General features: G+C 38.2%; 1 protein-coding gene across 2 annotated transcripts in view; it reads right to left on the bottom strand.

Annotated features, from left to right (window-relative positions):
* GDA (guanine deaminase) overlaps positions 1-13,689 on the bottom strand; it is a 121,891-nt gene that overhangs the window by 21,431 nt on the left and 86,771 nt on the right. For both annotated transcript variants that reach the window (XM_006152496.2, XM_006152497.2), the window contains exon 10: positions 10,210-10,277. In XM_006152496.2, the coding sequence (XP_006152558.1) occupies positions 10,210-10,277 (68 nt within the window). The remainder of the gene's footprint in view (positions 1-10,209; positions 10,278-13,689) is intronic.

Here is a 13,689-nt window from a genome sequence, read left to right as displayed (position 1 = left end):
AGAACCCCCTCCCGGTTTTTTGTGTGCATTCTGATCATTCTTTTTTTTTTTTTTTTTTGGAGAGGTTTTTGCTACAGGGCGCATGTGTTCGCCAGAAAGACAGAGAGAGACAGAGAGACAGAAAGCAAGAAATCACCCCCCCAGGGGGATGGCCATGCGCAATCCCTTCTCCTCCATTCTCCTCTTGGGATCTTGGGCACGCACGCACACACGCCCGGCGTGTGTTTAAGCCACTGGGACCAGGACTCAAACCGCGGTCAGCTATGTGGGAGTCCAGTGACATAGCCATTATGCTAACTGCTGGTCCTGTAATCATTCTATTTTAAAAACAATATTATATAATATTGTACTTATTTGCCCTTAAGATATATTTTTGAACTTTGCTTTCATTTTTAATTAATATTTTTTTGCAATTCTTCTATCGTATTTCTATTCTAGCTAATTTTAGCTTTCCCTGACAGCCTTTTGTATTCTTATTCCTTCTCTATAGAATGGCCCCTCATTTTGCCTCATCACTCACTGGTTGTGATGTTTCCAATTACATATATCTTTAATATGCTTTCACAAAATTTCAAGTAATTTTTCCAAAGGCTTCATAGATGATTATTGTCCAAGCTTCCAAGCATTTGAGAATCTTGTTGCATTTACACACAATGGAGAATTTGGCTAGATAGAATATTCTTGATTAGCGATTCCTTTGTCTCTGAACTCTTTCTTGCCTTTTGGTATTTTTTGTGCAAACACAAACATCGGAAATAAAACTGCTTTTTAGTTATTTTGTAGATAACTGTCAATTTTACAATTTTTTTCCCTGTAATTAAAATACTGTGCCAGAAGATTCCTCCATGGCTCCTGACAACTAGTGATTTCAGAGAAAAAAAGAGAAATGAAGATTTTCTATTGATAATTCAACCTCCAGTCCACAAACTCAAGTGGAGAGGCAAGGGGCAGACCTTCAGAATAAGATTCCTCCATGGCTTCTAAGAACTAGAGATTTCAGGGAAAAAAAAAAGAAATGAAGATTTTCTACTGATAATTCAGCCTCCAGCCCATAAACTCAAGTGGTAGGGGGCCCCTCTAGCCTCCTCTCTGTCTCTGTTTCTCTCTACCTCTGTCTCTGTCTTCTCATTTTTTTGTAATTTTCTTCTTTTTAAAATGTTTTAAGGTAAAGTATTTTCTCAGCTTTCAGTCCCACCTTTATCTTGCTAATAATCCCCTTTCCCCCTTCCCACCCAGGAAAGGAAAGGGCAGGCCTTTGGAAGATTCCTCCATAGCTCCTGAGAGCTAGTGAGTTCAGGAAAAAAAGAGAAATGAAGACTTTCTTCTGATAATTCAGCCTTCAGTCCACAAACTCGAGTGGTAGGGAGTCCCTCTATTTTTTTTTTAACTTTTTTTTGGTTGTTTTTCTTTTTTTTTTCTTCCTTTTCCTCTCTGTTTCTTTGTTGTTATTGTTGTTGTTGTTTTCTCTCTCTGTGTTTCCTTTTCTTTTTCTTTTATCTCATCACTCTGGTCCTCAATCTCCACTCACTATGTCTCTAGACGGATCTAAGAGAACCATAGTCAAACATCCAAATACTACTAGGGTTAACATATTGCTCAATATCCACTGAATCTTCTACACAAAGGGATAAAAATGGAACAGCCAAAAGATTCCAGATCACCTCCTTCTGCATGCTCCTAAATTCTCAGATTAAACTTCAAGAATCAGGAAGAAACACATCATCCATCAGATGACTAGAAACCACCACAGGGCCACAAGAAATATGGGAAAGCAAGAAAATACCTCTCCTCCAAGGGAAAAGAATAACTCCTCTTCATTCAGACAGCTCAATGGAAATCATGGAAATATCTGATAAAGAATTTAGAATATTCATAATGGTGAAGCTAACAGAGATGAAGAGAAGAGAGACAAAGAACTGTGAAAGAGGCAGGAAAAAGGAGCTGATGAGTTCCAGGAAGTGAGGAAATTCTTTTAAGATATAAAAGAGTAATTACACACTTTAAAAAAGAATCAAAGGAACCTGTTAGAGATGAAGGCTATAATACTGGAAGTCAAAATCTCCCTTGAAAGTATTAAAAGCAGACTAGATCATACAGAATATCAAATCTCAGACATAGAAGAGAAAATTGCTGGCCTAGAAAAATCCACCATAAAGACTGAGAAAATTGCCCAAAAACATAAGAATAATCTACGAGAAATACTAGATACCATCAAATGTCCAAACATCCAGATCATTGATATCCCAGAAGGCGAAGAGACTCAGTAATCTATTCCATGAAATACTGGAAGAAAACTTTCCAAACCTAGAGAGGCATTCAAAGATCCAATCCAAAGAAATACAAAGGACCCCCAATAGAATCAACCCAAGAAGACCTTTTCCAAGACACATTATAGCCAGATTGACCAAAACCACAAACAAAGACAAGATACTAAGATTGGCAAGAGAAAAAGGGCAAGTTACCTACAAAGGATATCCCATCAGGCTAACAGCGAACCTCTTATCAGAAACAATGCAAGCAAGGAAAGAATGGGAAAATATATTCAAAGTGTTAAGGGAGAAGCCATTTCAACCAAGATACTGTACCTGGCAAGATTATCCTTCATATGGGAAGAAAAGACAAGAATATTCTCAGATAAACAAAACCTGAAAGAATCTACCAACACCAGACCAGATCTCCAAGAAGTTCTCAACTGAGTGTTATACCAGGAAAATTAAATGTAGACACACAGAAATAAGAGTTCAAAAACTAAGAAAATGGCCAACTTAATCATAGGGACAAGTCTGGAGTTGAATATTATATCCCAGAATTTAATCGGGAAGATTGAACCACAACAGAAGACAGATTAAATACTTGAGACTGAACTGGTGAAATAGATATTTATGACTTTTGACTAAAACATTGCTGATTTTCTTCTAGGCTTTTTTGTCTGGTTTTAAGGATTTTTGTCCTGTCTTGAGCTGCCGATAGTTTCATGTACCTACTATTTGAATAGAATCCTAACCTGTTTCCTGGCTTTAAGTTTTAAGCAAAGTTCCTTAGCATTTCTTTGATTTATTAAAGTTAAAACTGCTTTTCTTGAAATTACCAGTGGAACTTGCGATTGAAAGTAGTTAGATTGTTTAAGAAATCGAGTGATCAATCAAATGTGAGGGGAAAAGGAATGGAAGACAACTATAGACACCAGAGATAATGTGAGAAGGGGGTGGGAAAGGGCAGAGGGTCAGAAATAGGGGTAAAATATATATATAATACATATATTATATATATGTAACTAGAAATGGAAAATTATTGACAATAATATGCATGACTAAGCCACTATGCAGTATATTCTTGATGGGAAATCACATTTTGTATGCTGTGATGATGCTTAGGGAATGAATGTAAATTAATTTTAAAAAATGTTTCAGAAATAAATAAATTAATTATTTACTTAATTTAATTAAATACTATGTTACAACATGTTTAGTTACAACTTAGCATGGAACAGAACAAACACATTCAGCACAGTTCTTTCTTAAGTTCAGAAAATACATTTACCCTTCAAAGCCCTGACTATGGCTCCTGTTCCATTTGTATGAGGGCCTCCAAGAGTAAAACCCCGTGTGGTGAGTCTCTCTATTCTGCCCTTCACACAGTTAATCCTGAAACACCCTCTTGTGATCTTTGTTCAACTTTCTTCTCCACATCACTGTTTTAATTTTTTTGCAACAATGATTATACTTTTTATAGCTTCCTACATTTTTTTAAAAAGGTATTTATTTCATTTTATTTGTTATTATTACTTATCTTTTAATTTGACCAGAGGTAGATTTAGAGAGAAAGTGACATAGCAAGTTGCCAGGTGTGGGACTTGAACCATGGTTGACCATGTGGGAGTCCTGCACCCCAACCACTACACCATCTGATTTTTTAAAAAACAACTTTCCAATTTCAAAAAAACTGAATTTTAAAGATAATGTTCAAAATATTTGTTGTAATTTTGTTTGTGACTCTATAACAACAGAGACAGTATGGCTTTAAATATTTTTGAGAAAATATTTACATGTTGACTACTCAAACTGTTGAAAAGCAAATGTCCAGCACCCAATTCACACATAAACCTTCTCAATTAAGCCCTACCTACCAAGTATTCTATGATATACAATCTGCTAGCAAAGATCAGTCTCCTTTTCTTCCTTCAAAGTCTTCCTCAAGATAATCCTTTGGTTGTGGTTGCCCTTTTGTAATCTCTACTAATTACAATGCTGGACTGGAAAAGTCCAGGTTATTTTATGGTATTAATTCTTTCATACAGCTTCTCTAATATTCTCTGCCATACAAAACTGTTTATGGTGCCAGGCCATTTTTCCAATAGCATCTGTTGGCTTACTTGAGATCTACCTTAGTTCCATAGTCTTCTGATTAATCTTCAGATATGACATTTCAGTCAAAGCCATATCCAATAATGAGTATTTCCAATTTCTGATTCAATGCAACAGAAATTACTGAACTTATTCAGATAACCCTTCTGCCTCAAAATAAGACTACTCCCAATTATTTCCCAATTCCAGAGGGGTCAGGAAGGAAGAAAGTTTATGTTTCCACTTAAAGAAACAAATAAACAAGAAGAAAAACTATTTTAACAAATTGCTGAACCTATGAACTCAAAACAAAATCTTTAAATTGGGAAAACAAAGCATAGCAAAAAAAAAATCAGTAATGTTTTACTCAAAAGTCATAAAGTTCTATTTCACCAGTTCAGTTTTATGTTCAATCTCTCTTCTGTTGAATTTGCAGTGTTAATTGTGGTCTGATCTTTCCATTTAAATCCTAGAAGTTAACCTTCAACATTATTATTGATATTGTTTGTCCCTAGCATTAAGTTGATCATTTTCTTGGATTCTTTTTGTTCTGTTATTTCTGTATGTGTGTCTTTAGTTTTCCTGGTAGAGCACTCCTTTCAGAACATCTTGAAGAGCAGGTCTGTTATTGGTAAATTCTTTCAGGTCTTTTTTTATCTGAGAATGTTTTTATCCTTTCTTTCCATATGAAAGATAATCTTGCCGGGTATAGCATTCTTGGTTGAAACTGTTTTTCACTTAACACTTTGAATATATTTTCCCATTCTTTCCTTGCTCACATTGTGTTTGATGAGAGGTCTGATGTTAGCCTGATGGGATAACCTTTATAAGCAACCTGATGTTTCTCTCTTGCCAATTTTAGTATCTTGTCTTTATGGATTTTGCCAATCTGGCTATCATGTGCCTTGGAGAAGATCTTGGGTCAATTCTATCCTGGGTCTGGATATTTGAATGCCTCTCTAGATTTGGAAAATTTTCTTCCAAGATTTCATGGAATAGATCATCAATGCCCTTATTAGTTTATTCACATTCTGAGATCTGATTATCTGGATGTTTGGGTGCTTATGGTGTCTAGTATTTTTCATCATATTTTAATCTTTTTGTTGTTGTTGTTATTTTCTCAGGTTTGTTGTTGTTGTTGTTGTTGTTGTTTTTAGATCAGTGGTTTTGCCTTCAACATCCGAGATTTCATCTTCTGCATAGACTAATCTGCTTTTAATACTTTCAAGGGAGGTTTTGAGTTCCTGAATTGAAGTCTTTATCTCTAATAGCTCCATTTGATTCTTTTTAAAGTGTATTTCCTCTTTCAGATCATGCAAGAACTTCCTCACCTCCTGGAATTTGTTATCTCTTTTCTCCTGCATCTTCTGGAGTTCATCATCTCTCAGTTCTTGTTTCGTTTTGTCACTATGAATATTCTGAATTATCTGTAGGACATTTCCATGAGTTCTACTGTACTGTCTATGGATGATGAGGGGTTATTCTTTTCCCTTAGGAGAAAGACATTTTCTTGGTTTCTCATATTTTCTGTGCCTCTGCGGTGGTTTCTGGTCATTCTGTGACAAAATCTCTCCTCCACGGTGCCTTGTCTGAGTATTTCAGGAGTCTAGAAGATGGAGTTTAGAGGATAGCTTCCCTGAACATGCCAGGACACACCTCAGCTTTAAAATGGCTTCTTGTCTGATATTAATTTTTTTTTTATTATAAATGAAGCCACTACACACACTTGAATATAAGATTTTACGTAAAAACATGTAAATTACTGTTAGTAAATACTAAGATTTGAATCACTGAATTACATGGGAAGTGTATATTTAAATTTTGAAAAAAAAAAAAAAACTGTCAAAATATTTTCCAAATCCACTGCACTTCATAATTTTCCTACTAGCAACTATATGATTTTCCCACAATATTGATAGTTCTCATTGCATCTAACTATTATTTTGGCCATTCTAAGAGGTGGGTGATGGTCTTCTTCCATTTTTTAAATTTCTATTTCCACCACAACTTGTGGCTTTTTTGTGATCTTCTCTTATTACAAAGATGATGGCAATTTTCTGAAATTTTCTTTAGGATCTTGAGGTAAATCATTTTCTGATGTTTGCTCACTCAAATGTGATACCACATTTTCTTTCTTTACAATATCTTTGTTAAGCTTTATGTGGGTTTCTCCTATCTAATACTTGAGCAAATCAAGATCTGCCTACACTTACTATAGACAATGTGGACAACTGCTCTTGGACTTGACCTTTCTACACTTCTATGGACAGAATGAATGAAATGTTCATGGACCTTGGTATGAGGTTAAAGAACCTTCTAAGTACAACTGAGGGGCAAATTGCAGCCTACAAGTCATGTTTTGGAGAGACTGGAGCAGAAGGTGATGATTCCAACAGAAACTTTGTAAAAATAAAACAGCTTTCTCCTAGGTATTAGCAGATACCTCATATTTAATCAAATATTTCGTTAATATAATATACCAACTTTGTTCTTTCCTTTTTATTTTTTGCTTGTTTGTTTTATTTTTTTCTAAAGGGTACATGTACTCGTTAGAGAGAGACAGGGAAAGTGAGATATCACATACACCCCCTACACCTCCTACCCCCTGAGGGTATGGCCACACCACAATCCCCTTTCCTCCAATCTCCTCTCAAGATTTTGGGCATGCTTGTATACACACATGGCATAATATTCAAGCCACCAAATCCAGGGCTCAAAACACGGTCAGCCATGTGGGATCCAGCGCTTTAACCTCCACACCACCTGCTGGCCCCAGTTTTTAGGTCAATCTTTATTGACTAATGCTATGTGCCAGGCACTATGCTAACCACTTTGCTTTTATTTTTTTATTTAATTCGCAAAACTATCTCATAAGATAGTAGTTGACTTATTGCTGCTATTGTTGAAAAAATTTAAAAATTAATCCTTTGAAAATTAATTTGCTCAAGGTCTTACAGTTAATAAGTGACAACTAGAGCTTTGCCTAAGCTTTTTAGGCCATTGTTACACAGCCCAAACTCAAGAACTGGAAGTCATGTGATAAATTTAAATCATGAGGACCAAAATCCTAGAAAATCTGAAAAACACACCTTCCCAGTTTTTGTGTCCACTAAATTTTTCATAAGACCTCACTACAATGTGTAGCAAAAACTCTTGGCCAGGACCAGCAGGTGGCGTAATGGTTACATTACTGGATTCTCACACAATTCGAGTCTGAACACAGGTAATGGTTACATTACTGGATTCTCACACAGTTGACTACAATTCGAGTCTGAACACAACGGCTTAAAACACACCAGGCACACGTGTGTGCGTGCCCAAAGTCCTGAGAGGAGAATAGAGAAGGGATTGCAACTTGGCCATCCCTCCTGAGGGGTGATTTCATGTGTTCTGTCTGTCTAGCTCTCTTTGTCTCTCCAGCCAGTGCATGGGTCCTATAACAAAACTCTCTAAAACAAACAAACAAACAAACAAATAAAAACTCTTGACCATGTTTTCCCAATCCATTAAAGCTTTTCTGGTTTCATGCCTTCTGTGACTATGTCTGACGTTATCACAATCTTAATGATTCAAGACTTAAGTTAGAATTCTTAAAATCCTAATTTGATTCATGTAAAATTGGGAAAAATCTAATCTGACATACCTCTTTCTAAAAATTAAGTTGTTATGTATGTTATTATGTGTTTTAATAATCAATTACTTCATATAAAATGTATCGTTGTGGGGCCAGCTCCGTGGCCTAATGATTAAGGGAGCTGGATCCCACCTGGCTGATTATACAGTGAAATTCCTGCCACATCTATGCCCCAAATCTCTACAGGATGGACAAATGGAAGAAAAGGAATTGCAGCATGACATGCCCCATGGGGGGGGGGGCATTCTTCCTCTCCTCTCTTTCTCCATTTCTTTTTTTTGGCAAGTGCAAATGCCTCTGGCAATTAAAAAGAGCAGTCTCAGTATTACAAGAGAACTAAATTAAGGCAGACAATGATGAAAAATCATCAGTCAACATGCATGCAGTTGATGCTTTGAAATATCAGGAAGACGGAACCAGCAATTGGTGTAATGACTATGTCACTGAATTCCCATGTAGTCGACTGCAGTTTGAGTACCATACCCAGTGGCTTAAACTCACACTGGGCACATATGCGTGCGTGCCCAAGATCCCAAGAGGAGAATGAAGGAGAATTTCTGGTGAACGCACATGGCCTACAGCAAAAACCTCTCCCCCCCAAAAAAAAGAAAGAAAGAAAGAAATATCAGGAAGACAGATGCATCAAGAGCAGAAAGTTAGTCTTTTTACCTCCACACTTTTTTTTTTAAATTTTCCTGTAGGCTATGTGCACTTACCAGTGAGAGGCAGAAAGTGAGAGTGAGAGAGAGAGAGAGAAAAGAAGAAAATGAGAAATCACTCCCAGAGGGAATGGCAGGCTACAATCTCTTCTCTATTCTCCTCTTTGGATTATGAGCATGCACACACATGGGCCTCGCATAGTTTTCAAGTCCAGGACTTGAACTGTAGAGTCAGCCATGTGGGATCCAGCCATCTTACCATCCACACTCAGTCAGCCATGTGGGATCCAGCCACCTTACCATCCACATCAGCTGATGGTGCACCCCATACCCTTTTCCTTTTTTTTTTTTTTTTTTTTAGAGAGATTTTTGCTATAGGGTGCAGGCACTCGCCAAAGAGGTAGAAAGAGACAGAGAAACAGAATGTGAGATATCACCACCCAGGGGGATGGCAGCAATCCTTTCTCCTCCATTCTCTTCTCGGGATCTTGGACACATATGCACATGTGCCCGGCATAAGTTTTAAGTCACCAGGTTCTGGACTTCAATCACAGTTGATTACATGGGAATCCAGTGATGTAACAATTATGACATAACCATTACTGGTCCCAATCCCCCCAAACTCTTTTTCTAAAAAGATATTTTTTAAATCAGTTACGCATAATAATAAAAGAAGTCTTACAATGGATGCCTAGACAGTTGGGTCTGACTCAATCTCAAAGTAAGCGGCACTGCACACACTCAGGAAAACCAGGTAAAATGTACCGTGAACTGGGCTCATGTACGTGCGTGGCCAAAATCCCGAGAGGAGGAGAGGGGATTGTTGCATGGCCATCCCCCTGAGGGGGGGGAGATTTCTCATTTTCTGTCTCTCTGTCTGTCTGGTGAGCATATATACCCTACAGCAAAAATCTCTCTCTCTATCTCTCTCTCAAAAAAAATACTATAAAGAAAGAAGGCATCATTAATTTATCACTAACTCTCAGCTACCTCGAATGCCCTTTGGCCTAGCAAAAGGGCAAAAGGGGAAAAAAATCAAAGACTTTCAAAAAGAACTTCTAAAACACTTTAGAATTACTGTTTATAATCGAATCTTTGAATAGTAAGTTGGGCTAATGGTTTTCAAGAGGTTAGTGTCATGAATACTTCCTTTTGCATACATTTTCTTTCTTTTCTTTTAAGTTTATTTATTTATTTCTTCCATGAGATATATGGAGACAGAGAGAGAAAGCAACAGACAGACCAAAACCTTCCAAAAGGGTTTTCACACTGAGATCCACACCCAGTCTCAGTCAACCTGGATCATTGGCACACATGTGCACAGGGAGGTCCTGGGACCTGAACCCAGGACCTTCCTGTATGGGTCAAGTTGCATTACCACTGTGCCACTGCCTGGCTCCTACATCTATTTTCTTACTGCTTTCATTCTCACTATTTGTTAGATATTATCAAGATATCACTATCCAATCAAAAATAATTTTTAAACCTAAAACTATCACCTGAAAATTAGTCTCATTAGGAAGTTATGTGCTAGTAGCCACTTTGCCATAGTTCCAAATGATGAACTACTCACCTGTGCCCAGTCCGATCTTCACTTCATGTTTCAGGACTTCCAGCACATTTAGAAAGCCACTGCTGAGCCTGTAGAGAGAGAAGATCTCAAGACAAGAAGATCCATGTGGTTCCAAAAGAAGGACATTAATAACGATGCTAGTGACATCATTGTAAACTGTGTTTCCCATCATATCCGCTCTCATGCTGACACAAACACAGTCCAGGCAGACCATCCAAGTCATGGGGCAAAAAGGATCATAAACGGCTTAATCCTTGGGCCGAGGTTAATTAATATCACAAGGGTGCAAAAGAGCAAGAGACGGAAAGGAAAGCAGGTGAGCATTTGTGTAGAAAAATGATTAAACTATACAATTAACTCAAAAGTATTATTTGTCTTAAATATTTTTAAGCTTACCCATCCTTCTAATGTTAGCAAGCAGAAATTATAAAGCACTGTCTTATTCTACATCTGGAATAATTTGTTGCTCTGAATGAATAGTGACTTGTAAGATCAAACAAGGGAGTTACAAAAGGGAAAGGGATGCAAGCCAATGACAGTTCAAACATTGCCTACTAGGACAGAAGCAACAAAGAGAGATGGCTCTTGAGCTAAAACCCAGACTTCATGATCCAGAGCTTAAGAGATATGCCACTTTTCTAAAACGATAAAGAAAATCTTGGGTCAGCTGGTGGTGTTGTGGTTAAGGTGACAAGATCCCTCATGGCCCACTGCATGGTTCAAGTTCTGGACCTAGTGACTTGAAAAACATACTGGGCACGTGTGTGTGCATGCCCAAAGTCTCAAGAGGAGAATGGAGGAGAAGGGATTGAGGCATGGCCATCCCCCCTTGGAGGGGGGTGATTTGTCACTTTCTCTCTTTCTCTCTGGCAAGCCTATGTACTCTAGAGCAAACCAAAACAAAACAAAACACAAAGAAAACCTAAATAAATGTTAAAAATCCAGGAAGATGCAAAGGTCATTGTGGTCTGCTTGAAGATGCACAGAACTATAATTCCAAAACCCCAATGTACACAAAATAAGAGCTCTCAAAATTATTAGAAAAAGAAATTGTAGTGACCATTTAAACAGAAACGTATCCTTAAAATATCTTCAAATCTCAATTTGTAAAGAAAGATCATGTAGTAATTCAGAGGATGTTGTACAACTCACCTAAGCGATGCTAAATCCTTTGCTTGTCCAGCCACTAGACTGTACTCTGGTTACTGAGCTGCACACAGGCAAGATTTGCTGTGTCATGTTTGACTACTTTATGTCTGAAAACTCGGAACCTCCAGATCCTCTCAAAACAATTCAGAAACATGTCACTGAAGCTCTACATGACCTTTCTATACTGCTGCCGACGTATTTGAGAAGACTTAAGTTTGAGGAAAAATGGAATTACAGTACAAGTTCATTTTGGTGCAAAAAAACCCCCATGAAAATCCATGCATAGTTTTTTCGTAATACTCATTGTCCATAAGCATTTTTAAAAAGAATTATTATTTATTTAATTATTAATTATTATTATTCACATGAGTTATGCCAGAGAAAGACAGAGAAAGTAAGAAAAGAAGAGTTAGAAAGCAAGCCGTCAGGTCCAGGACTTTAACAGTAGTCAGCCATGTGGGAATTCCAACACCTTAACCACCTTGCCACCTGCTGGTCCCAGTCCATGAGCATTTTTAAAGATTCTTTGTAACTTACAAAGTCCCTAGAGGTCCAACTGCTAATACCTCCAACCTTTTGCCAAGGGGCTCTGTTAGAGCCTGCTCTGCCCTTGTTTGGGAAACATCAGAAATTCCAGGGAATTGTTGCTCTCTCACTCCATCCAGCAGCTCTCCAGTCATAACTGATGAGTGTTTGGGTATAACTACCCCAGCTCCCTCACTGCTTAGACAGGAGAGCTTTGAGGTCTGTTTTGTACACTGGCTTCCTGAGTTTTCTAGAAGGATTAAGCTCCAGGAGCCCACAATAGTAATTTGCTTGATAATGCACTCTTTATTCACTTCCTTCCTCCTGTCTTACTTCCCTAAGAGAGCTTTCTGAAATTACCTCCTAAACAAATCACTTGAACAAGCAGGAGTTTTTAACTCAGCACCCAAGGAAAGGCATCACAGAATCTGTGAATTTCTTGAAATTAGATGGAACATTTTTGTATCCGTGGACCTTATTCTGAAGAAATAGGCTATAATCTTCTTTTTCTTTTTCTTTCTTTTTAGATTTGTGCCATAGGGCACATGTGTTTGCCAGAGAGAGACAGAGAAAGAGAAAATGAGAAAACAAACAAACAAACAAAAAACTCAGCAGGGAGGGAGTAGACAGCAATCTCTTTTCCATTCTCCTCTTGAAATTTTGGGCACACACATACACCCGGCATGTTTTTCAAGCTTCCAGGCTGAACTACAGAGTCAACCATGTGGAATCTAGTCACCTTAATCACCATGTCACCTGCTGGCCCTGGCCATAATTGTCATCTGATTCACTTACGGGTTCATAACCTTTCAAAAGGATAAAAATTTTATAAATAAAGCATTTGTATTTTGATGAATTACTACAGGACAAGGCCACTCCTGGTTCCCCTGTGCAAGGTGTCATCCCATCAGATCCAGTAGTGTGCTATTTACCATAGGGCTGCCTTCTAGAAAAATTGTACTCCCTTCTAACTTGTGGGGACACGTTTAAGAGAGAGAGTCTGAGGTGTGGGGACATGTGCTGAGCAAACACCACATGCTCTTTTGGGGTTTGGCAGAACCTTGTAACTTGTCTTTCCCTGACCTTGGCTGCAGACAGAGCAAGGGTGGAAATTACTAGGGGCGTTCCAACAGACACATCTGATGGACTTCAAGAAACATCTTGACCCCAATTAGTAAAGTCCAATCCCTGCCCTGCATCTGAAAGGTTCTTTAGACTTCTCTGGGTGTGGTGGTGCACTCCTTATGGAGAAGTTCTTTAGCTCCTTCCCCACACCTAACAGCTAGTTCTCTGCATTAGAAAGGAAGATGAGATTTACTCTAGATGGGATTACCACCAAGGGATACACCTTGCCCTGGGTATGACTAATCCCTTATAGATTTGTTAACTGCTTCTTATTGTCTGTAACCTGGCAACTAATCCATGAAGTGTCATGAAACATACATGTGTAATGTCTCCTTGTACTATAAATAAAGATGTCCAGTTCATCTGGGCGGGACAAGTTGCTTGGGCAACTTAGGCTCAGGCTGCCTGTGTCCATTTCTACTCTATCCCTTTGTCTCATTCTTTCCTATTCCCCGGTCCTGGCAAGATGGAGGGCTTTCTCTTTCTGGTCCTCTTTCTCTTCCTCACCAGCAGCCCTCTGATCATGATTCAGCCAGACCCAAGCCCTGGGGCAGACGCCAACACTAACTTGGGAACGCAGATAGCAAAGGTCGTCAGTTCTGCCTCTGGAGCACCTGGTTGCCCTATGTATTCTTTCAGTCCTTAGCTGTAAATTCTGACCTCTATCAGTTTTACACTCTT

This window comes from Tupaia chinensis, unplaced genomic scaffold, assembly GCF_000334495.1.
Source record: "Tupaia chinensis unplaced genomic scaffold, TupChi_1.0 Scaffold000354_1, whole genome shotgun sequence".
Classification (NCBI taxonomy): Eukaryota; Metazoa; Chordata; class Mammalia; order Scandentia; family Tupaiidae; genus Tupaia; species Tupaia belangeri.
The sequence above is the reverse complement of the archived record's forward strand: the minus strand, read 5'-3'. Positions and strand labels throughout refer to the sequence as shown.